General features: G+C 45.7%; 1 protein-coding gene across 1 annotated transcript in view; it reads left to right on the top strand.

Annotated features, from left to right (window-relative positions):
- Positions 1-5,859: 5,859 nt before the first annotated feature.
- TMEM86B (transmembrane protein 86B) overlaps positions 5,860-22,330 on the top strand; it is a 41,328-nt gene continuing 24,857 nt past the window's right edge. Inside the window, exon 1 of the mRNA XM_069642600.1 lies at positions 5,860-5,910. Within this exon, the coding sequence (XP_069498701.1) occupies positions 5,860-5,910 (51 nt within the window). The remainder of the gene's footprint in view (positions 5,911-22,330) is intronic.

Genomic DNA, 22,330 nt, shown 5'->3' with positions numbered 1-22,330 from the left:
ACATCTATTTTCACCAGGCCAGAAATGGACCACACCGCAACTACCTCACCCTCCCAGACCAGCTGGTGAGGAATGGATGCTGAGCGACCTGAAATATAAATGGTGATAGGCCAGGAGATGAGCCAGAAACCTGAGCTCCGGAGGGCAATTAAGGCACAGGGCATAGAAGGGGGAGAGCCCAGATGGCACTTATATTAACATATTAACGGTTAAATATAGGTCATTCCTCATTGCACTGCCTGTCCCCCTTTATAATGTTCTCACTCGCTGGTTAGCCCCTATAACACTGAGGGTAAAGGATACCCCTTCTGGAATGAAGCTGAATGAGCTTCCCTGGGCGCCCCTGCTTTCTTTCAATGCTTCCCCTTTTTCCCACGATACATACTTTACTGCATAACACTGGCAGCTGCCGTCTGCCTTACTAGTACCTCTAATTTTATATGCCTCGGTCCTTGTCCACTTACAGGCCCTCTGTTAGCTTGAACGTATGTCCTTCTGCTTTAGATGACAAGTTACCCCGGCTCCGCCGCGGGTGGCTGCCGCTGTTAGTCTGATTAGTTCCTCTGTCTCTCCCAGGCAAGAGGAGTCTGGTGAGCAAAGGTTACACATCTCTTTTTCCTCCATGATGGTGCAGTTCACATTTCCTCTGTGGCATAATGTCTCTTCCCAATGGGTAGATTTTTTTTAGACGAGTAGAAATGTATTCTAACTCTAAAATCAATATATTTTTATAGTGCATTCTTATTTACAGATTCAAATTCATGGAAATAAAAAGATTCATTTTGCCTTAAAGTTCCTCGACAGATCAGGCAGTAATAATGTTGGCGCTCCTCCCCGTAGCGCTGCTCTGCTGGGACCGTTGATCCAAAGTTACTCTTGGTAGCAGGGGGCAGTAGGACATCTAGGGCCTTTACTCTAAGAGTAAGCAAGACTAAGCATGGCGAGCCTCATAAGACTAAGCATGGTGAGCCTCATAAGACTAAGCATTGCGAGACTCAAAAGGCTAAGCATGGCGAGCCTCATAAGGCTGAGCATGGTGAGCCTCATAAGACTAAGCATTGCGAGACTCAAAAGGCTAAGCATGGCGAGCCTCATAAGGCTGAGCATGGCGAGCCTCATAAGAATAAGCATGATGAGCCTCATGAGGCTGAGCATGGTGAGCCTCATAAGGCTGAGCATGGCGAGCCTCATAAGACTAAGCATGACGAGCCTCATAAGACTAAGCATGGTGAGCCTCATAAGACTATGCATGTCGAGCCTCATACGACTAAGCATGTCGAGCCTCATGAAGCTAAGCAAAGCGAGCCTCATGAGGCTAAGCATGTCGAGCCTTATGAGACTAAACATGGCGAGCCTCATAAGACTAAGCATGGTAGCCTCATAAGACTAAGCATTGCGAGACTCAAAAGGCTAAGCATGGCGAGCCTCATAAGGCTGAGCATGGTGAGCCTCATAAGACTAAGCATTGCGAGACTCAAAAGGCTAAGCATGGCGAGCCTCATAAGGCTGAGCATGGTGAGCCTCATAAGACTAAGCATGGTAGCCTCACTAAGCATTGCGAGACTCAAAAGGCTAAGCATGGCGAGCCTCATGAGGCTGAGCATGGCGAGCCTCATAAGGCTAAGCATGGCGAGCCTCCTAAGACTAAGCATGACGAGCCTCATAAGACTAAGCATGGTGAGCCTCATGAGGCTGAGCATGGCGAGCCTCATAAGGCTGAGCATGGCGAGCCTCATAAGACTAAGCATGGCGAGCCTCATAAGACTAAGCATGGTAGCCTCATAAGACTAAGCATTGCGAGACTCAAAAGGCTAAGCATGGCGAGCCTCATGAGGCTGAGCATGCGAGCCTCATAAGGCTAAGCATGGCGAGCCTCATAAGGCTAAGCATGACGAGCCTCATAAGACTAAGCATGGTGAGCCTCATGAGGCTGAGCATGGCGAGCCTCATAAGGCTGAGCATGGCGAGCCTCATAAGACTAAGCATGGTGAGCCTCATGAGGCTGAGCATGGCGAGCCTCATAAGGCTGAGCATGGCGAGCCTCATAAGACTAAGCATGGTGAGCGGCGAGCCTCATAAGGCTGAGCATGGCGAGCCTCATAAGACTAAGCATGACGAGCCTCATAAGACTAAGCATGGTGAGCCTCATAAGACTATGCATGTCGAGCCTCATGAAGCTAAGCAAAGCGAGCCTCATGAGGCTAAGCATGTCGAGCCTTATGAGACTAAACATGGCGAGCCTCATGAGGATAAGCAAAGCGAGCCTCATGAGGCTAAGCATGTCGAGCCTTATGAGACTAAACATGGCGAGCCTCATGAGGATAAGCAAAGCGAGCCTCATGAGGCTAAGCATGTCGAGCCTTATGAGACTAAACATGGCGAGCCTCATGAAGCTAAGCAAAGCGAGCCTCATGAGGCTAAGCATGGCATCCCCCTCAAGACGTAAATGATAAATTCAGCCTGTTGTTGCAGATCCTGGCTGCAAAGCTTTGGAACGTTCTAGCAGGGGTGGTCCACTTGATTCCCCATCTGTTTACTTTTATATGTGCAATCTCACCGTTGCTCCCCCAGGTCCTCTTATGCGGTAACTCTTCTTTCTGCCCCTTCCCGCCTGCGCATGGTCTGGTAACGGGTTAGCGCTATGGAAATCAATAGAAGTAAACTACACTATGCAGTGATGCAATCATGACATGGACAGGACACTGGGACCAGGGATTCTTGCACCGCAAAACCCTTATCACATTGTCTCAGCCATTTCACTGCCTGCCTAATACATCTTAATCTCATCGGCAGCGGCCAATATATAGGTTACAGAGGCCTGCGACTAAACTAGACATTTGTTGCAGCTCTTGAATCAGTTGCGCTTGTCACTACTGATCCTCCATATGCCTGGGTATGATGAGAAGGTTTTCTTTAACTACTTATGTTGCAAATATAGATTTCATTTTAGATTGACGGCAGCCTAGGAAGTCAACAGTAGATCTTAATCCAGCCGTACTCCAGGATTTTTTTTACCTTACATTTCTTGAAATTATTTACAAAAAACTAGAAGGCAGTGTATACATCAGGTGGGTTTAGGAAAGTTTGTGAAACTTGACAAAGAGGATAAGTCCGATTTTTAGTGGAGTTTGCAAGAAGCTCTTCCTAATCCAGGAGTTCAGTACCTAGTTTTGGGTGGGGCATTCTGCTACCGTCGGTGCCAAACACATGACCCCCACAAGCCCTATGTCAGCAATGTAATTCATCTGTGCCCATGTAGCTATTAAATGAAGCCAGGGTCCTTGTAGGCTCCTGATTCCCCCTGCAAGAGTAGACATGACTGAGGAGAACTGCCCAGAGCCATGTATTACACCACATTATTTAGAAAAGATAAAAACGGTTTCAGAGATTGGGCGCAATTGCTAATGCCCCCAACTTCACCCGAAGTGGGCCCAAAACGCAGGATGGTCCACCATGTTGGATGCAGCTGAGAGGTTGTGCACATTTACAGTTTCCTTAGGTGGTCTGTGAGACCTACACTGCAAGGAACGCCAGTTCTATTCTTTTTAATACGTAAACCTAGATTAGGAAAGATGTAGTGGGTTGTGTGACTCCAAATGATTTCAAGAGTTGCCTTCTGGCCACTGTCTCCAAAAGTTGGCCAGCAAAGGGCGGATCATAACGCGAGAACTAGTGGATCGAGCATCGTTTTTTTGTAAATGAAGTTTTTACCACTCAAATTATACATGTATTTAGATCTAAACCTTCTAATAGATAAATATCAATGCCCGGCTTCTTACATTCACAGAGCACACATTATGGGGATACTGCTCTAGTAGACACGGACCTTGGGAGAAGGTTTCGGAGTGACGAAGACTGCGCCAGTCAGAGGGACATGTGAGAAAGTGTATGGGACATGTACAGTACAAGGTCTTGGCTCAGCATCTGGATGGTTGTCTCATAAAGAGGTTACACACTAGAGGGATGGCATAAGTATCAAATAAAACTGGCAAGAATGGGAACCTGGTTTGACCCGCAATGGAGATGTAGAGTACGCAACAAGCGTAACTGTGTGGAGTCGATTTTCTTAAAATAGAACAAAACCAATACTCTGCATCTGGTGAAAAATTATGTCACGTGTCATCCTTCATGTCAAAGGCGGCATGCAGAGCACATAACACTAGAGGCCAAATGGAGTTCTTTACCATAGATGGCTAATATTTTTTTTCCATTCAATCGTGGATTTGTACGACTCCAGCTATGGATGCAGACACGTTACAGGTGCCTCGAAGGGAAAAGGAAGGGGTCCAAGACAAATAATCCTTCACAGGTCTTGGAAGCAATCAGATCAGTAAACGCGGAGGCTGGGAGAAGAGAGCAAGTGCTGCAGGACATATAGGAGCACATAGAATAAGTGAACACGTTCAGTGCGAACAGTAAGTGCGAGGAGCATCAAGGATGGTGGGGGCGAAGGAGAGAATGTGGGGAGTGGAATACATTAGGGACAGAGCCAAGAACTAAGGTTTAGCCAATTATTTCTTTTGAAGTAGAAAGGTTTTTTTTTCTTGGAAACTGAGGATGACTTTTCTTTTGTCTAAGGACTGGAGGCAGGTTATTCCAGAGAACAGCTTCAGAGGCAAACAGGAGTTCTCCCACAAAACCTATTTTTCCTGAGGTTTTCCCAACAATCTTTTTTGAAGACAAACACCTGAGGATCCATGGCCGGCAGTACTTCTAAGTCTTCAGCTTTAGCAAAGCAAAACCAGAGTCCGAGAAGGCTTTGTGACTAATGCAAAGTACCTTGAAACTAATTGGAGTGGCAACAGGAAGCCGTTGGAGGAAATCCAAGGCTGGAGTAATGAGGTCTTGAGGTTTCATGCTCAGTGCAAGTCCTTTGTTCTGGATGACTTGGATTTGAGGAGTTTGCCATTTGAGAAGGCCCCGTGGATAAGCTCCATTGGAACAGTCCAGCCCTGATAACGCAATGGCTGTTGTCACCTGTACTATGTGAGAAATTCAGGAAAGGCGGTATGTGCGTCAGCAGAAACAGTTGGAAGCAGGACCGCCTAGCGATTTCCCTGACTTAAGGGGATAAGGACAGAAAGCTACAAAAAAAACTCTCCTAGGTGTTTTGGTTGTTTTCTAATTCTAGTGGATGGAGAAGTTGATTGTCATCAATTTATAGGTGTTACTGCTAAGCCAATGTGTGTTCAATCATGTTTGCAATGGGTGTCTAAGGTATGAATATGGGAGGATAAAATGAGGGTTTCGTCAGGAGTGGGCAGATCTACCCCTGGTTGACATTGAATGCGAGAAGATAGTCCCCCAGATCTCTGTGCGAGCGTGTTGGGCTGCAGTGCTGTGGATGGCCTCCGGCTGGCCACACATATGCTCCGGCCTCGCATTTGTGTTGTGGCAAAGTCTCCAGTCCTGGGAATTGTAGGTCCAAGCGTCTGAAGCGAAGAGGCACAAGCACATTTACTATGACTACAGGAGTCAGCATCATGAGTACCCCAAGTTAACAAAATGAAAGACATTGCCATTTTATAGAACGGAAAAATGCCTCCGCTAACCTCTCCTCCCACCATTGTATTGACCACTTGTTTACTTTTAGTGGGAACCCGTTTTCTTGGCGTTACGAGGCTGGTTTTGATGCAATGGCAGCTTGAACCCCGCCTTCTTGCCCTCACCTTCAGTCACTCCCTGTATCATCCGCTTGGCCCCCGTTATCAGTTGCCAGGCTTGCTCATGAAGTTAAAAGTCCACATTGACAGTTGGCAGGTTAAAGTGTAATCGCTTCTCCTTTCCGTGCTCCTCGCGTCTACCCCCATTGAAGTAGCCAGGTGCGGTGAGAGGCAGCCCGTCTAGACAGGAGCAAACATGGACATTTTGGAGTCTGACAAGCGATACAGGAAAAAGACTCTGGCCACGGTAAGACTGTGATTTTCCAACTCCGTTTCACTCATTTCCTCTATTGATAGAATGCGCCGGTTCTTGTTGCTAACGTGAAGGCAAGAAGAGAAGATTAGTTTGAAAATTGTTAGGAACATGGTCCCTCTCTGTAACTACCTGAAGGCCAGGGCGAAGCAAGAGAGGTGTGATGGGTGGTTCAAAGGCGTGCAAAGAAACCCCAGTTCGTGATCTGTTTTAAGTTAAAGGCCGTCCTTTCCTCCCTACTGACCAAGAACAACATCAATAAGTGGCGCCGCAGGAAATGTGCAGGGAGTATGAGATCACCGCAGGGCCAAAGTACGATTGCTCGCATCAATTGTTTGCTCATTTTCTAAAAATAAAAATAAAACAGACAGGGCTTTTGCGACATCTTTCTTCACAGCTCAAATGTAATGGTCGCGGTGTGTTTCTCAGACGACATTTTATGCTTGAAATCAGCAGCCTCGCACATGAAAATATGGACAATTGCGCGGAGTTCCATCAGAGCCCGTTTTGAATAACCAACTGGAATGGAGTCTGCCTGTGGCTGCTGTCACTAGAAGGGCTGTGCTTATTTGAATTAGCGAGTATTTTTTTTTTTTTTTTTTTTACAGGCGAGGCTTCTCTTGCTTTAACGTGTGGAGTTTACAAAAGATAAGGAGATAACGTGAGCTCTTATCAAGTAAGGAACGTACCCAGTTAGACTTTGGTTGCTCTCCTTAATGGTTATGATAGGTTATTTATAACGCGCTTAATACCCAGAGGTTTCTAAGCGCGGACGGGGGATCGAACCCGTGTTGTTTGCCCCTGAGCTATCCCCTCGAGACAAATGGTTCTGAAACACGGGTAAATAACCACAAGACTAGAACACAAGAGCGGTAGCAATGTTTGCACATGTGCTCAACCAGAATCAAAGGCCACGATTTCAGTGGTTGTGAGTGATGTACATGGGAGAATTTCTCTTTCGAAATGTTCTTTCACATTGGCTTTGAAAATGAGTTCCCTCCGAGCACCACAGGATGAATTCTAAATGTACGGAAAGAATAATATTGGAACGCATGTATTTCCAAACCCGTGCAGCCTTTTTCTATGTGTGTTTTTATTGCATGCAGATAAGCACATGTTAACTATGATTAGGCCATGTTTTTATGTGACCCCTGACCAGTGCGTGGGGTCTCCAGCAACCAGGCCTGCACCTCGTGGACATTGCGTGGGGTCCCCCGTAACTGTTACCGGCCCGGCAATATGCATATAAATTTACGTAACTCAGGTAAAAGTCTGAAAAATCTGTGTACGAACACCCGCAAATTGTTCCTGCACCCTGTTACACTGCGTACGCGCATCCGTAAGTTAGACCGGACCCACGACTGCGTACACGCACCCCTAAATCCAACGTGTGATCTTGCCTCTGCGCGGTGTATCCTATGTGCAAGTGTCTGTACGCCTGCCTTCGGGTGGTGGATACGATGAAGGCTTTGCGTGCAATTTCCCTGATGAGAGGTTGCACGGTCGGATCTATGAATACGTCTCGTTTCCCTCGTAACGCCCATATTTTCCCTTGCTCTTCCTCATTTTCCAGGTTTCATCCCATATCGTGACCTCTGCACAAGCCACGCCTATGCTCTGCGTGGTGTCTCGCACAAGGCACTCGGCCTCTCGCAGAGGCGTGCCAAGCCTGCGCGAAGTCCCTGCAAAGTACGAAAAAAGTACAGAGCAGTCGATTCCATGAATCGACAAGTAGGATTTCAGGCGCGGTTTGGCATGCAAAGTCCCTATTTCACACGCAGGTAATTGCATTAATTGGGCCCGTACAGACCCAAAAGTTACAGACCCATAGTTTAGCCCGAACATACCAGTGAAGGAGCAGAACGTTGACGAACAAGGTGCCACAGCATTAGGGGGATAACACTACGGATGCAATGACGTGATAAAACGCACTTCCACGTACATAATTAACTGAATATAAGCGCTTGTATAGATAGATGTCCACATGTGGTTTATATTTCAATTTATGCATTATATATACTTATCCACGGCTTCCATTTTGTACACGCAGTTGCGCAGAGCCTTAAACAGTCTAATGATTGCGCTGTGTTTTCACAAAACTGCCTTACAGAAAATGTGAATAAAAAAATACAGAAATTCATTTAAAAAGTCATGTCTGTGTCCCCTGTCTTAATCGGCTGACATGTTTGATGGTGACATCAGATATGTTAAGGCGCAAACTGCCTCACACGCATTACCTGGGAATGACAGCATCAAGGGAATGTAGAACGGTGCAGGCTTTTACTTTTAGGCTTTTAGGCCTTCAGGAAGGTGAGAGAGATCGTGCCCAATGTTCGTATTATCGATTTACTACGAAAAAGGCAACACATTGCCAAAACTGCGGCATACCATGGGAGTGGCGCAAGCAGTTCCGAAGCAAGTATCCCCTCTAACGGATGAACGCGGCATTAGAGGAGGTTACCTTGGCATTTAAGTGCTGAATTCAGAGGTAAGTAGTGTGACTATTGAGGTCACAGTAGGTTATTTTGCTCCGAATGGTGGAGGATTCTGATCATTTAACCTAACTTGGGGAGTAATGCAGGTCTGTGCATATGCCCGGTGTGCAAAGAGGCACCCATATATGCCTGGTGGACATATACAATTGATGGGATTGCAAAATGGCTGCCATGTACCCCAACAATATGAGTCAGATACCTGGTCAGGGGACACACGTCACAGTAGGTTATTTTGCTCCAAATGGGGGAGTATTCTGATCATTTAACCTAACTTGGGGAGTAATGCAGTTCTGTTCATATGCCCGGTGTGCAAAGAGGCACCCATATATGCCTGGTGTACATATGCAATTGATAGAATTGCAAAATGGCGGCCAAATACCTCCACAATATGAACTAGATACTTGGTCAGGGGACACACATGTAAAGTAGTCCTACCAAATGATATTGTAAGGTTGGCCACACTTGCTTGAGCTGAACTGCTTGGGAGTGTATTATACCCTAAAGCCGCAGCCCCTGGCCTGCGCTGCATCGGTCCCCCCATCCAGCTTGAGTGGCCGCACAATGTACCTACCCTCTTCGGGAGAAATTATGAAGCTGGTTGGACCTACCACACTGCAAACGACGTGGCAGCCTCCCATTGACTGACAGGTGGCCAGGCAAGATTGTGGGTGTACTGCTCTCTGCCACGCACCTCACTTCATTGAGGCACTCAGCCTGAGAGTGAGTGCTGGGGGCTGTTGCAGCTGCTTGGAGACTCAAGCAGCAAACTGTGGCATACCTGTTGCTGAGCAGTTCGGAATCAAAAATAACTTTTGTGCAGCCCCGTGAGTACTGGAAGTAATGCTTCCTGAGGTCCTGGCTATGCAACAGTTTTTTAGAATTGTCCATTTCTGATGCTGACCGTGCAGAAAATAGGACCTCCTTTTAGTGGGCATGTGGAACATGACCATGCCTGTTAGTGGACATGTGAAACTAGCATTACATGCATACTGAACATGTGGAAAGCATTAGTATCTGTTAATGGGCATGTGAAACACGGTGTCCGGTCAAATGGTCGAAAATAAAATATCGAATGACCATTTGATCGAAAGTCAAATGGTCGGAAAAAAAATGGTCGATTCTTTTTATTTATTTATTTATATATATTTTTTAGTTTTGTTTGGTAAAAAAAATGAATATAGAAAAAGGGGGGTTGGGGTGGGAACCCCCCATAAAAAAAATAATAAAAAAAAAAATCGACCATTTTTTCGACCATTTGACTAGTAACCGTGAAACACCCAGCATCTATTGCTAGGCAGGCATGTGGCAGACATGTCTTTTTGTAGCAGTTTGCGTGTAGTGTAAATATGTGGTATTGTGGTAACTGGCGTTCTCAGAACCAGGCTGTATAAGGTGTCTCCTGTGGGATTCCTCCGAGTTCTACGTGCTGTAATAATACGAATACCTACATTTCACCGAATGAGTCATCTTCGCATTTTCTTTCCTTCGAGTTTGGTTGGGGAAGTGGTTACATTTTAAAACATAGATGGGTGGTGGGGCAAGGCTATATGATAAGGTAGGGAGAAGTGGCAGGAGTGTGGGGGGTCTACACCCGCATAAAAACATTTTTTTTTGAAGAAAAATAAATTCAAAGATTTCACCATTAGGAGAATTGGATTCGGTGAAATCACATACATCTGGAATAATAATTGTGGGTATTAACCAATGTAATGGAGCTTGATTAACCACACTGGAAGGGTAAATGGCTTACTTGGCCCTGCCGGCATTCAAACTTGTGAAGTGCACCCTTGCCTGATGTCAGCGGCATATGCCTAGTCTGTGAGTTATCCACCCAGATGGCGCTATGTGTCCAAATCATTGTGGCATCTTGAGTCACTCACCAGTGATTTGTGTATGGCTTTCAGTGGCCAGCATCATGCTTGATGTTACTGTCTGTGGCCTCTTGTGCGGCTCAATGCTAGTGTATGAAGCACGCGTTTACGCGCGCGCAACTGGCGTCTATCTGGAAAAGTTGAGTTTGGGAGAATGGCAGTGGTTTGGCGACTGATTACATTGGCTGCTGTTAGATGTCTGCCAGTATTATCAACCTTACTTCCCCACCGGTTATTAACATTGGGACATTCCCCGGCTAGTCTGGTGACTGTTTTTTCCTGCTTGGCCCATGGTTTGTAGGCAGTATATCAGGTATAGGAAGACTCCATCGCAGGGTTTTCCATCGAGGAATAATTCATTGAAAAAAATGTTCATCACAATTTACAGCAAAGGTATGTGGGGGTTAGGGTAATAATAAAGGTAGAGGAGTTTGGGGGGCTTCAGGGGTCTCCACCCGCATTCATTTGAGGTAAAATGTCCTACAAAAACCAAAGATGAGATGAATTCTTCCTCTAGGTAAGAATCCCGGAGAAGCACATGCTACTGCCCTGTTCCTCTCCTTTTCTCTTTAATTCAATGAGTGCTGTCCAGAGGTCAAAGTGGGCGAGAACTAAAGGGTACGACATTCCCTTACTTTCCTGGGCAATCCTTCATGATCCCTTACTCTATGCGACTGAGAATAATGTTCCAGGACGGCAACTTAAAAAAAAAATATTTATTTTTACCTTCACCCCTATACAGGGGACTCGAAGCAGAGTCCTAGGGATATTAAACCAGTGTACCAGCGCACTGAGCTATCTAAAGGTGCTAGGTTTGCGGGTATTTATTTCAATAGACTGCTTGAAAAACCTGCTATAAAACCCATTCCCAGGAGCCAAGAAGCACTGCATTCCAGTCATCTGTGCATGAATGGCTGCAGGTGCAGCCTTGTTTGCAGGCAATGAAAGGGGGTGTGTAGCTGGGCATGTTCTTTAGGAGGTGCGAATGGTGGGTGGTGAAGTGCATGCCGAGTGTGACGATGCCACAATGATGGTGCTCATTTAAAAGCCTTTTCTTTCGTGTTTTCTTCAGTCTTACTAGGACTATTGTAAAACAAAATGTTGCAGGGTGGAGTGGAGGAAAGGAAGGACCCAGCTTTGGGGTTTGAATGGTTTGAATGGGGGTGGGGGATTGACAGTGAGTATGGGTGAGTGGCCAGAAAAGGGGGCAGGCAGAGGGAACATCGTTCCACTACCTTTTTTTTTACTCAGACTCCTAGTTACCTGGTTCACTCATGTTTGGTTTCTGAAGTCTGACCATGAAGCTGATGTGCGGCTGTCTTTTGTGCTTGGGGTGTTTTTTTCCAAGGCGGAATTCCCCCCCCCCCCGGACCTCCCCAATGCACCTAGAATAAGTACAAAACTGGCAGAGTGGCATCACCGAAGGGTCGCTTCTATAATCGTGCCGAGGTACTTTGGGTTGATGTGCATGTGGCAATGGGCAAATCCAGACCTTAGAGGTTGGCCTATGCCAACCGTATCACGGTTCCTCACACGCGCAGAGTGCGTGCAGGCGGTGCTAGCTTCTCAACAAGGGCAGCAACCCTGTGGAACAACCTCCCTGCACAGATCAGATCCATCGCCTCTCACGCAGCCTTCCGCAAGGCCTTAAAAACCAGGCTCTTTGTCTAAAGAGCTTATCCCTATGAGCTCTGTACTGCATATGTTACTATGTATAAGAATCCTGTGAACAACTGTAACGTAACAAACTGTGAACACGTGTAACCGAACAAACTGTATCTAAGCATTATTCTTGGCCCGCTTATTGTAACCCTCAGCCAAGACTCCTTAAGTGTCCTTAAAGCGCCTCGATGCCTGCGGGCTGTAGTGTGCTCTGCAAATCCAAAAAAATAAAAAATAAAAAATAAAAATAAAATAAATAAATTGTGATAATTCAGAAAATATGTGCATTAATGCATCATTATGTAAATTAAGCAAATGTATTGCTTAAGTGCAACCATGTGCAAACTGGACACATATCTATGTCAATTACGGGGACATTGTGAAAATGACAATGCCTGTGAAAGGGCTTAGAGCAACATCGGTTTTTCATAGACACAATGGTGATCACATTTGGTGAGTAATAGCTGGCACTGCTCTGTACAAGTTGAAGACGTTATTTGGCCAACAAGCTTAATCCCGCTTCAAAAACGACTCCTCATCATGAGTGTCCTGGTCTGGAAAAAAGTGCCGGTAACTCTGAGTCTGCCGGTTGGGGCTATGAACTACTGGCAGGCCTGACCTGCCGGTAGTTCAGGGCCCTTCTAGCAGATGTTTCACTGAAGCAGCGGCACTGTTAGTAACGGTGCTGGTGCTTCAGTGTTCCCATTCCTGCAGAGTCCTATCGGACCCCACGGGAATGGAACTTACCGTTCCCCCGCCACCCGTAATATCCTGGATGTCAGGCAGTGGAAACGGTAAGCAGAGGTTGCCGGTAGGCCTACTGGCAACCTCATAATGAGGCCCACAGGTTTTAGTCAAGTTAATGCCGTACGTGTTCGAATTGACACCTCTTTACCAATATGTGTAGAGAAGTTGGCACCAAACTTTTTAAAATGCCAATATCAGCAATATCTTTTTTAACCCTTTATGTTAGGTTTTAAGGATAGATCTATTAAAGTCGTGTCCATTTCAATAATGTCCATAGTCCAGATGCTACAACAATGAATTTCCATTATATTAATTCAATAAGCATTGTTTGCATCCGGGTAGACTTTAGAATACTGATGGTCAATCAGGATCCAGGGCTTCTGGCATTATTTGCCAGGGAAGCCCTGAATCCTGATACATGTCAGGATGCCAACCTTATATATGGCATCCGGCAGTCTGCACTCTCTGCTCCCTCGCCTTCGCTCGCACACTTACCTTTTGAAGATGGTGCCACCATCCGTCTTTGCTGGTTGTTCCTTTCTTGCCTGGCAGCCTTGTGACCATGGACGTCATTTCCTCAAAATACCAGGGGTGGCGGAAGTGACATCACACCACCCTTGACCCCCCTGATGACATCACAGGAAGTGATGTAATTTGACCCCACGCCCAAGTGACATCACAGGAAGTGATGGCAAACGACCTTCAGATTTTTTAGATGCATCTAGCACCCGTGTTTTCAGGTGCTCTCCTTTCAGCCAGATATAAGAACAGAGGCACAGAGGAAGGCATGATTTGTATGTATGTATGTACATAGTTTATTTGTACAGCGCTTATACACAAGTGAAGTGCTTCAAAGCAGTCCAAGTCGGGAAAGGGGCAAGGGAATACAGTAGTCATTCTTAGGTCTTGAAGTTTCCGAATGATCTAACATAAAGTAACTAGCGTACTAGGCCTGACCGCATTTCTCCTAGTGCAAGTGCGTGAAGTGTTTTAGGCACAACCAAACTAGGATGGGAAGATAAAAGGGGGACCAGACAGAACTTACTAGTCATAGTAAATTCGGGTTATGCAAGTGAACAGACAGACGTGCTAGGGAGGGGTGGTAAGTGCGCCCAGTCCAGCAGGGCCCTGTGTTAAGTGCCGAGAGGTTACACCTCTCCTGGAGTGAATGCCGCATGTGCAGTAGTCTGAACATAGTGCAGAAGCCTGGAGGCAAGTGCAAGGACTGGTGGGGCAGCCTTGGGACCTGTGAGGCTCTGAAGGTGAACCTGGTGACCAGTCAGCAAAAACTGATCAGGTTTAGGAAGGGAAGGAGGAGTGAGGCAGGAGATAAAATGAGATGAGGTTAGCAGGGGAGCTCCGGCTCAAGGCAGAGAGAGGCAGGGAGACTCCCTGAGGGAGGCACCTGAAAAGGATAAAGATCTACTCTCACATCTCTCCTTAGAAAAACTCTAGGAGAGTATTTAGGAAGAGAGCGTTGAAGATAGAGTGGGCCCCGGCCCCAGAAAGCCTTTTGGACTATGCAGAGGGTCTTGAACTAGATCCTAGCAGCCCCAGGGAGCCCTTAAAGGGATTTCAGTGCCAAAGAGATGCAGTCCATGGGCTTGAGGCCAAGGATAAGTCTCACAATCCTGTTCTGGATGAGTTTTAGTGGACAGAGAGTAGAAGTAGGACGATTGAGAAAGAGCCTGTTGCAGTAGTCTAGACTAGAGAGAAGCAGGGTTCTGGAGAAGGTGAGCCTTTGGGAGAAAGTCAGAAATGGTAGAATACATCTGAAGAGGTGCAGCTGGTAGTGGGACTTTTTGGAGATGTCCGAGATGTGACAAGAGAAGGAGAGAGTGGAGTCGAAGATGACCCCAGAATGTTTGCCTCACTAGTAGGTGGAAGTGCAGGGCCAAGGGAGGCCAGCCAGTGAGAAATTGGGAAAGCGGGAGCAGTGGTCCCAATGAGGATGATCTCTGTCTTACTGGCATTGAGGCAGAGATCATTAACAGCACACAATGCCTGAATAGCAGTCAGACAGTCAGGGATGAGCACGGAGGAGGAGGCTGAGGGTAGCCTGAAAGAGAGATGCGTGTCATCTGCATTTGCCCACGATTACACATTTGGGGAATGCCATTTTCCAGATTTGACGTGGGGCATATATGTAAAACATACATTTTCTTTTCTTTTTTTTTAATAGTAAAACAAATGTAAAACATACATAATGCAGTATTTCTAACAGGGTAACTGAAATCTGTAACGCAGGCTACAGGTAGTGCATGAAACATCTATAGATCAATGAACACAGAAGTACATGTAACCGTGGCGTAGATGTGTTAAACAAGTCAAATAAGCACTGACCTAGGGAGGCGTGCACTGATGTTTAACCAGGAGAAAAATGCTGCACGAGGATGGCCTGAAAATTAAATCATTGACCAGGATTTAGTACCAACAAAATTCCATGGTTATAAATGTGTATATGATTCAGCTACCACTACGATAGAGGAAACCTATTAGACTAGTCTGCATGTACAGAGGGGAGTGCTTGTATGTTGTAATTGTAAAGCATTAATTGTGGCACAATGAACTCAAGGGCCACTTTATGTGTTATGGTCAAACATTTCTACACTGTACACAAGCTTTTAGGCACAAGGATTTTGTCAAGAACTGAGAACACTGAGATGGAATGTCTTGTGATGATCGTAACAGACAACGGCACAAGAGAACATGCTATAACTGCAACTTGCGAAAAACAAAATATATAGGCCGAAATAGATGCTTATTGTACTCTAAATGCTTTTTAGGAATGTGTTGTCTGTATTGTGAATTTGAGGTGTTTAAGAACAGACTAAATCAGTGACTCACCCCCGAAGTGTGCCTGAAATAAACCTTTAATGAGTCTAGCAATTATTGTGTAGAATTCCAGAAAGACAAACTATTTGTTATTCCTATTCTTTCTTATTTAGGGTCACAGCTGAAAGTGTACACTTGTGAAACCCCTGTTTTTTTTAAGATGCCTGAACAGAAAAGCCAGCCACGCCAGGAACTAAGAGCCACAAGGTGCTGGCCACAGCCTAGGGGAGTTTCCATTAAAAAATAAATTAAAAAAAGATAAGGTTTATTTGAAAGGTTTTTTAAGAGGTTTTTAGAGGGTATCAGGTAATATTATCCCCATATATATGGTCGCCGTACATAATATCGCCGGGAAAAGGTTGTGGCGATATTATATGGGTGACCATAAATATGGGCATAGGGGCAGCCAAAAAAAAAATAAAAAAGGAAAAAAAAGGGTTTGGGGGTTGCGGGGGTGTCCCCTGCATGTTCCATGCAATAATGTCCCCACAAAAAACGGCCATTTTTCGGCGATATTTTTGTGGGGACATTATTACATGGAACCTTTTAGAGACCACAGAGATAGCAAGGTAGACATCAGGGGTCGCACCTGTGACCCCTGGCCACCCCCAAATTATGTCTCAGTGTGATGGATTCAACAACTCAGTGAAAGGAATACATGGGTGATCAGAAGGGGCAAAAACTGTTAGTAAATAATAAGACCTAGATATCTGGGCCTCATCACATCTGTTTGAGCTGCAAAAGCAGAGTGTCTCCAGCAGCAGCTTGCTTTCCCCGATCTGTCAGGCCTTATGGGTATACTGTGTACTAAGGTAAGGCAAAGAGGGACTACCCTCGAGCTGTGCCCATTGGGTCTAGATAGGGATTGGGTAAACTGTCTGTGCTCATATGGGAGCTTGCAGGGCTTTCTCCTACTATGCATCATCTTCTGGGAAAATACAGGGATTTTGCAAATTGGGAGCATATTGGGAGTACACTGGGATTGAGCGATTCTTGCGTATCGTACAGTTTTGCAAACTGATACTGTACTGGAAACAGTGTCCAGTCATTTTTTCGAATACAAAAGTTTCAAAAGACAAACTTTCAAATCTTTTTTTTCAAAATACAAAAGTTTCGAATGACAATTTATTTGAGAAAAATTCGAAAGTTTGCCTTTCGAAACTTGGGTTAGGGTTAGGGTTGGGGCTTGGGTTAGAGTTGGGGGTGGGAGGGTGGCGTTGGGAGGTTTGGGGGGCCAGTGGGAGGGAACTCCCCCCCCCAATATAAACTAAAACCTTGAAACATTAGCTGGAGCTGTCCAGTGCTGAAGTTACAGGTCTGGACAGCTCCATGTAACGTATCAAAATTAAAATAAGGCATTTTAATGCCAATATACGCAAATAACTTTGAAATGTTACATGGAGCTGTCCAGTTCTGTAATTTCAGCACTGGACAGCTCCATGTGATGTTTCAAAGTTACAAACAAAACAGCATTGAAATGCTACTTTTAACATGTAAAAGTGCATTTCAATTGAAACCAATCCATGACTATTGTCGACGGATTGGTTTTGAAAGAAATGCACTTTTATGTTAAAAATAGTATGTCGAGATTTTTGTTTTCGAAAATTTTGTTTCCACACTTTTGTATTTCGAATCTTTGGATTCGAAACTTTGACCGTAAACCACTGGAAACATATAACGGTTATTTTATGTTTTGTTAAGAGGTTTTTGGCTGTTTTCCAAACAGAGAAATGTGAGAGGGAAGTCAATAAAATAATGGATACTGACTGTGGAAGGCTAGCAGAGAAAACTGAAGAGGAGCTAGAAATGTTAACAAAATACTATAATCGCTTTAAAAAAAGAGATCATGCCTACAGATGAGGAATTACATGACTACACAGAGACTCTTAATTTGCTAAAAAATATGAAAACTAGAAAACGAAACTATGGATTCTGAATTTACTAGCCTATAAAACAGCAATTACTTCTGAAAAGAATGGCAAATCACCAGGAACAGATTGTACACCTGGAGACATTAAAGCAAGGTGCTCCTTTCGGTGGATAACTCCTTTATTTCTGAATCTATTCAACCAGAGAACAAGTATAAAAACACCAGCCTGATGACAATTGACTTATGTTTGTGTATCACCAAAGGAGCACAAAGAAGCAAAGGTTTTCAAATCACACACATCTCTTTGTCCAGCATGGACCAAAAACTGTGCTAAAAGTTTAGCTAGAAGACAGAGCAGGGGAGGAAGGATAGCTCAAGGGCAACACATTTGTATTGGAAGCAAGCCAACGTAGCGTAACAGGTTCGAATCCCGATCCCAGGCTTAGAAACCACTCTGGTATTAAGTGCCTTATAAAAGAACAATTATAATTCTAAAAATAAGCTGATACACACTTAAGCCAACAGGGCAGCTATCCAGTTTGGCTCTCATCCCATCAACTTTAACAGATTCTGCAGACCAAGTAGAGATACCTTTAGCAATAATGACAGCTGAGGCAGAAAAAGCATTGCGTGGAATATACAGGACTTTTTTGTGCCATGAGCTTTTGGGCAACTTGTATAAACAACATAAAATTCATGAAAGTTACCGATTGGCTATAAGTACAATCCATGGGTGCAGCTCAGGAAATGTGTCGATCCAGAGGTTATCGCGATAGGTGTTCCCGCTGTAGCACTTGCTTTTTGCTTAAACTATGGAAGCTGGCAGAAACACTGGGGCGAACTAGGGCTATAGCCCCATTTAAGTGTAGCAAGGTAAAACTGTATACCAATGGCCTTACAATCAGCTCATGCTGATCTGAAGAATGAATAGCTGAACGCCCACTAATACTAGCATAATCAGTCTCGGTATAATATTAACCCTGACAAATCAGAATGAATGCCGTGGGATATGGATATGCCGCTCACCACTTAACAAATACACTCTATGTACCGTGGGATACATTTAGCTTCACAATGGAAAGACTTACAGGTGAAAAATATGGAGGTTCTTATTAAATCAACAAAAAAAAACCTAAGGAAACGGACACCTCTCTCTATCACGTGAAGAGGAACGTAAGTTCAATTTTTCATTTGACACAACAATTTATACACCACAAATAACCCCAAACAAATTCCAAGGTATAGTTCCATTCATTACTTGGCCATGAAAATTGCCTTTATTTCATGGAAGAATCTGACAAGGAAATCAGGAAATGGAGGAGGCACATTTCCAGATTTTAAGCTGCATCATTGAGCCGCCCAATCGAAAATCATGAAGGCCCAATTAGTCTAGCCACTCTCATGAAGCCCAGATTACGTTTGTCTGTAATGCTGGTTTCAGCAGACTTAAAGTCTTGAGAAAGATGTTGCCGTTGCTCCTGCCTGACAGCCGGACCAGGATAGTCCCTCAGCGATAATGGGATCACTAGATTATTGCAATGGGATCTATCTAGGACAGCCAAAACACCAGATACAACGGCTGCAAGTACTTCAAAATTCAAGGGCAGATTGGCCCTGAACACTCTTAGATTGGCCCCTTCTGCTGGTCTGCTGCGCTAAGTTCATTGGTTACCAGTGAATTTTAGAATCTCTGGGCCTCATTACGACCCTGGCGGTAGGGGGTTAACTGCGTGGGTAGAGCTGCCGGTGCCGTTAACCCCCTACCGCCTCATTACGAGGTCTGCTCGCGGGACCCGCTAAGGACGCCTGGTATAAGCAGGCGTCCTTAGCGGGTCCCGCGAGCAGACCAGGATGCTAACAACGGGCCCGTCATTAATGGGCACGTTGTTAGCATCCCCCTCATTTCCATTGAGCCCTATGGGGGCTCAAATGGGAATGGGGATGTACCTGGTCCAGGTTCCTTGAATGGGGAAATACCGGGCCCTCCAAGGTTGGAATGGCCTGGTATTTCCCCATTGAAGGAACCCGGACCCGGTACCTGGTATGGGGGTAGCCATGCCGCTTTTAGCGGCATGGCTACCTCCATACTCGGAATGAGGCCCTCTGTGTTATTCACCGGGCTCTCCACGATGCGGGTGCTAGCTACCTGAAAAGTAAGATAGAGCGTTACCAGCCCACTAGATGTCTTCGCTCATCCTGTCTGGCACTCCTTTGACTACAAAGGTATCGGCGAGCCCGGTCAGGTGGTCACCCCTTCTCGGTACTAGCCCCTACTCTATGGAATGGGTTCCTGCTAATTTTAAGAGTCTAAGGGTCATTGAGGAGTATCTTTCTTACCGTAAGGCACTTAAAACTCTTCTTTTTTAATTGGTTGCCTTTTTACATGGCTAGGCCCCCCCCTTAATGTCCACTTGAGATTTGAGGTTGGGGAGGTCTCCCGGTTATACATTTTTTCCGCCACCATTTCTCTAGGGCTCTGATTGAGCATTTGTTGTTGGAGGCTAGCTGTACCAAGGGGCAGATGGTTTGGTCTTAGCCGGCTGGTTTTTAGGGGGGCATGAGTGCCCACCAGTTTCATAGCAGGGTTGTTGAATAATTCTAGGAGGCCTGAGGGATTCCATGTGGTGGGGAAGACTGCAAAATTTGCTTCTAGCTCACTGACTGGGAAATATGAGTAGATGTTGAGGGACATTTAGTCTGACCTTTGTGGGCCGTAGCCGAGTGGGTGACTGATAATGGGATGGCGGCGTTTCAAGTGGGATATAGTCTGCACAGATGATGTGGGGAATAATGTGAGTACTAAGTCTAGGGTGTTGCCTTTTTTGTGCGTGGGGAAGATCACAATTTGCTTAAGGTCCATGGGACTGGTCGGTGTGAAAAGCATGCTTCGAGTGTGGTTGTCAGCCTGTGACTCAGTTGACATTTCTGAGAAAGACATTATTAGAATGTGCTCATTTGGCAGAGGAGAGTAAGTTGGAGATGCCGGCAATTAAAGAGTCACTCCTGTGTGGTGGTCTGTAGAGGAGGTGGAAGGTGATGGCTTTCTTGTGTGGTAAAAGGAACCGTGAGGCAAGTGATTCAAACACCCTGGTTCTGGGGAGGGGATGATGGAGTAAGGCCAATCGCTCCTGTTGGTGATTGCCACTCTGCTTCCTGCCCTTCCTGGTCAGGCGGCATTTTGGATGCAGTAGCCTTGGGGTAGGAGGGAGTCGGAATAATTTTGATTAGAATGGGGTAAACCATGTTTCAGTGATGAACAGGGCATCAAGGTTGTTGTAAGAGATGAGGTCAGCAAGTATTGAGCATTGATCAACATGAGAGGGCATGTGCTTGAGGTCCGTGGGTGTGGGATGGTGGCAAGGGCGATATTGATGAGGTTCGCTAGGGTGGCTTGCCGGGACTGCCCAGGGCGCTTGGCTATTCGAATCTAGTGAGAGTGGGGATGGGCTGTGGAGGCAGTAGACACATCGGGGCTAATTATGAGTAAAGCTGTGTGGTAGTAATTGGTGCAAATGGAATGGTAAACTCCATTAACGGCACATTACAGCACCGCCGTACTACAAGTTAGGTGATGAGGTGGAGGATTCACCTCCAGCAAAAAGCTGGAGGTAAATCCGGCACTGTACTGCTGGAAATCAAAATTACCGTCAGCTGATTTATCGCTGGTGGTAATTCTGCCAAAATCCCCATGGAGTCCTATGTACTAACACTGCTCCCACCACTTGTAATCAAGGCAGTAAATCCATCAGATGAAGTGGCGGTAAGAGTAATTCTGTTAGGCGGTATTCTGGAAGATTTACTGCCGGAATACTGGCAAACTTGCAATGAGGCCTAAGGTGGTGTTTTTTGCTGAGTAACAGCAATAGCAATTAGTTTGTAGGTGAAATGCAGAATAGCAGGTTTGGCCCTGGGCCCTATCAGGTCTGAACAGGCACAAACAGATGAGGTCCTTGTCTTCGTTTGTCCCTTGCTGACGACGCCGGCGATCAGGATGCCCAAGGAGGACTGGTTAAATAGGTATTGGGTGGAGCAACTTAGTGGCAGGGCCTGGTCATGTGACCAGCAGCCTACTTAATGCTGTCTGCATGGAGCTAGCCTAGACTCCTTAAGTAGAATCTTGGAAGGCACGCAAACTGGTGGTGGGCGGAGCAAATGAGTGGCAGGGCCTGGTCACGTGATCAGGAGTCTAATCAATGCTGTCTGCCTGGAGCTGCCCTAGAGTCCTTACATAGAGGCTTTGGAGGCGTGAAAACTGGTGATGGACGGAGCAACGTTTGGTCACGTGACCAGCATCCTACTCAATGCTGTCTGCCTGGAGCTGGCCTACATTCCTTAAGTAGAGGTTTGGATGGCATGAAGATGCTTGGTGGATGGAGCAACTGAGGGGCATGGCCTGGCCACGTGACCAGCAGCCTACTCAATGCTGTCTGCCTGGAGCTGGCCTACATTCCTTAAGTAGAGGTTTGGATGGCATGAAGATGCTTGGTGGATGGAGCAACTGAGGGGCATGGCCTGGCCACGTGACCAGCAGCCTACTCAATGCTGTCTGCCTAGAGTCCGTAAGTAGAAACCTGGAAGATTGACCAGTACAATTAAGCTACATCATTGTTTTGAGTTGATATTAAGCAATTCCATATTCAATCAACTACAAACATATGAAGCAGAAATAATCAAACATGACTGGAACGGAAAAAACAGCAAGTTAGAAGAGGCATACATAATAATGATAGATCAAGAATAGTTATCCACCTAGGATTATCTGCTGAATAGGGTGAAAGACTCAGATGATGAAGGAATACCGAATATTGGAAGAGAACATCATCAATAAATACCAGCAAATACCATAATAATAACATCATGACTAGCATGGAAAGGGAACACCGGTTTCTATAAGGCCTCGTCACGGGTTGGGCGGCATCGCGGTGCTAATTGCA

This window comes from Ambystoma mexicanum, chromosome 1q, assembly GCF_040938575.1.
Source record: "Ambystoma mexicanum isolate Mex_15411 chromosome 1q, UKY_AmexF1_1, whole genome shotgun sequence".
In the NCBI taxonomy this organism is placed as follows: domain Eukaryota; kingdom Metazoa; phylum Chordata; class Amphibia; order Caudata; family Ambystomatidae; genus Ambystoma; species Ambystoma mexicanum.
This window is presented reverse-complemented; position numbering and strand designations above follow the sequence as displayed.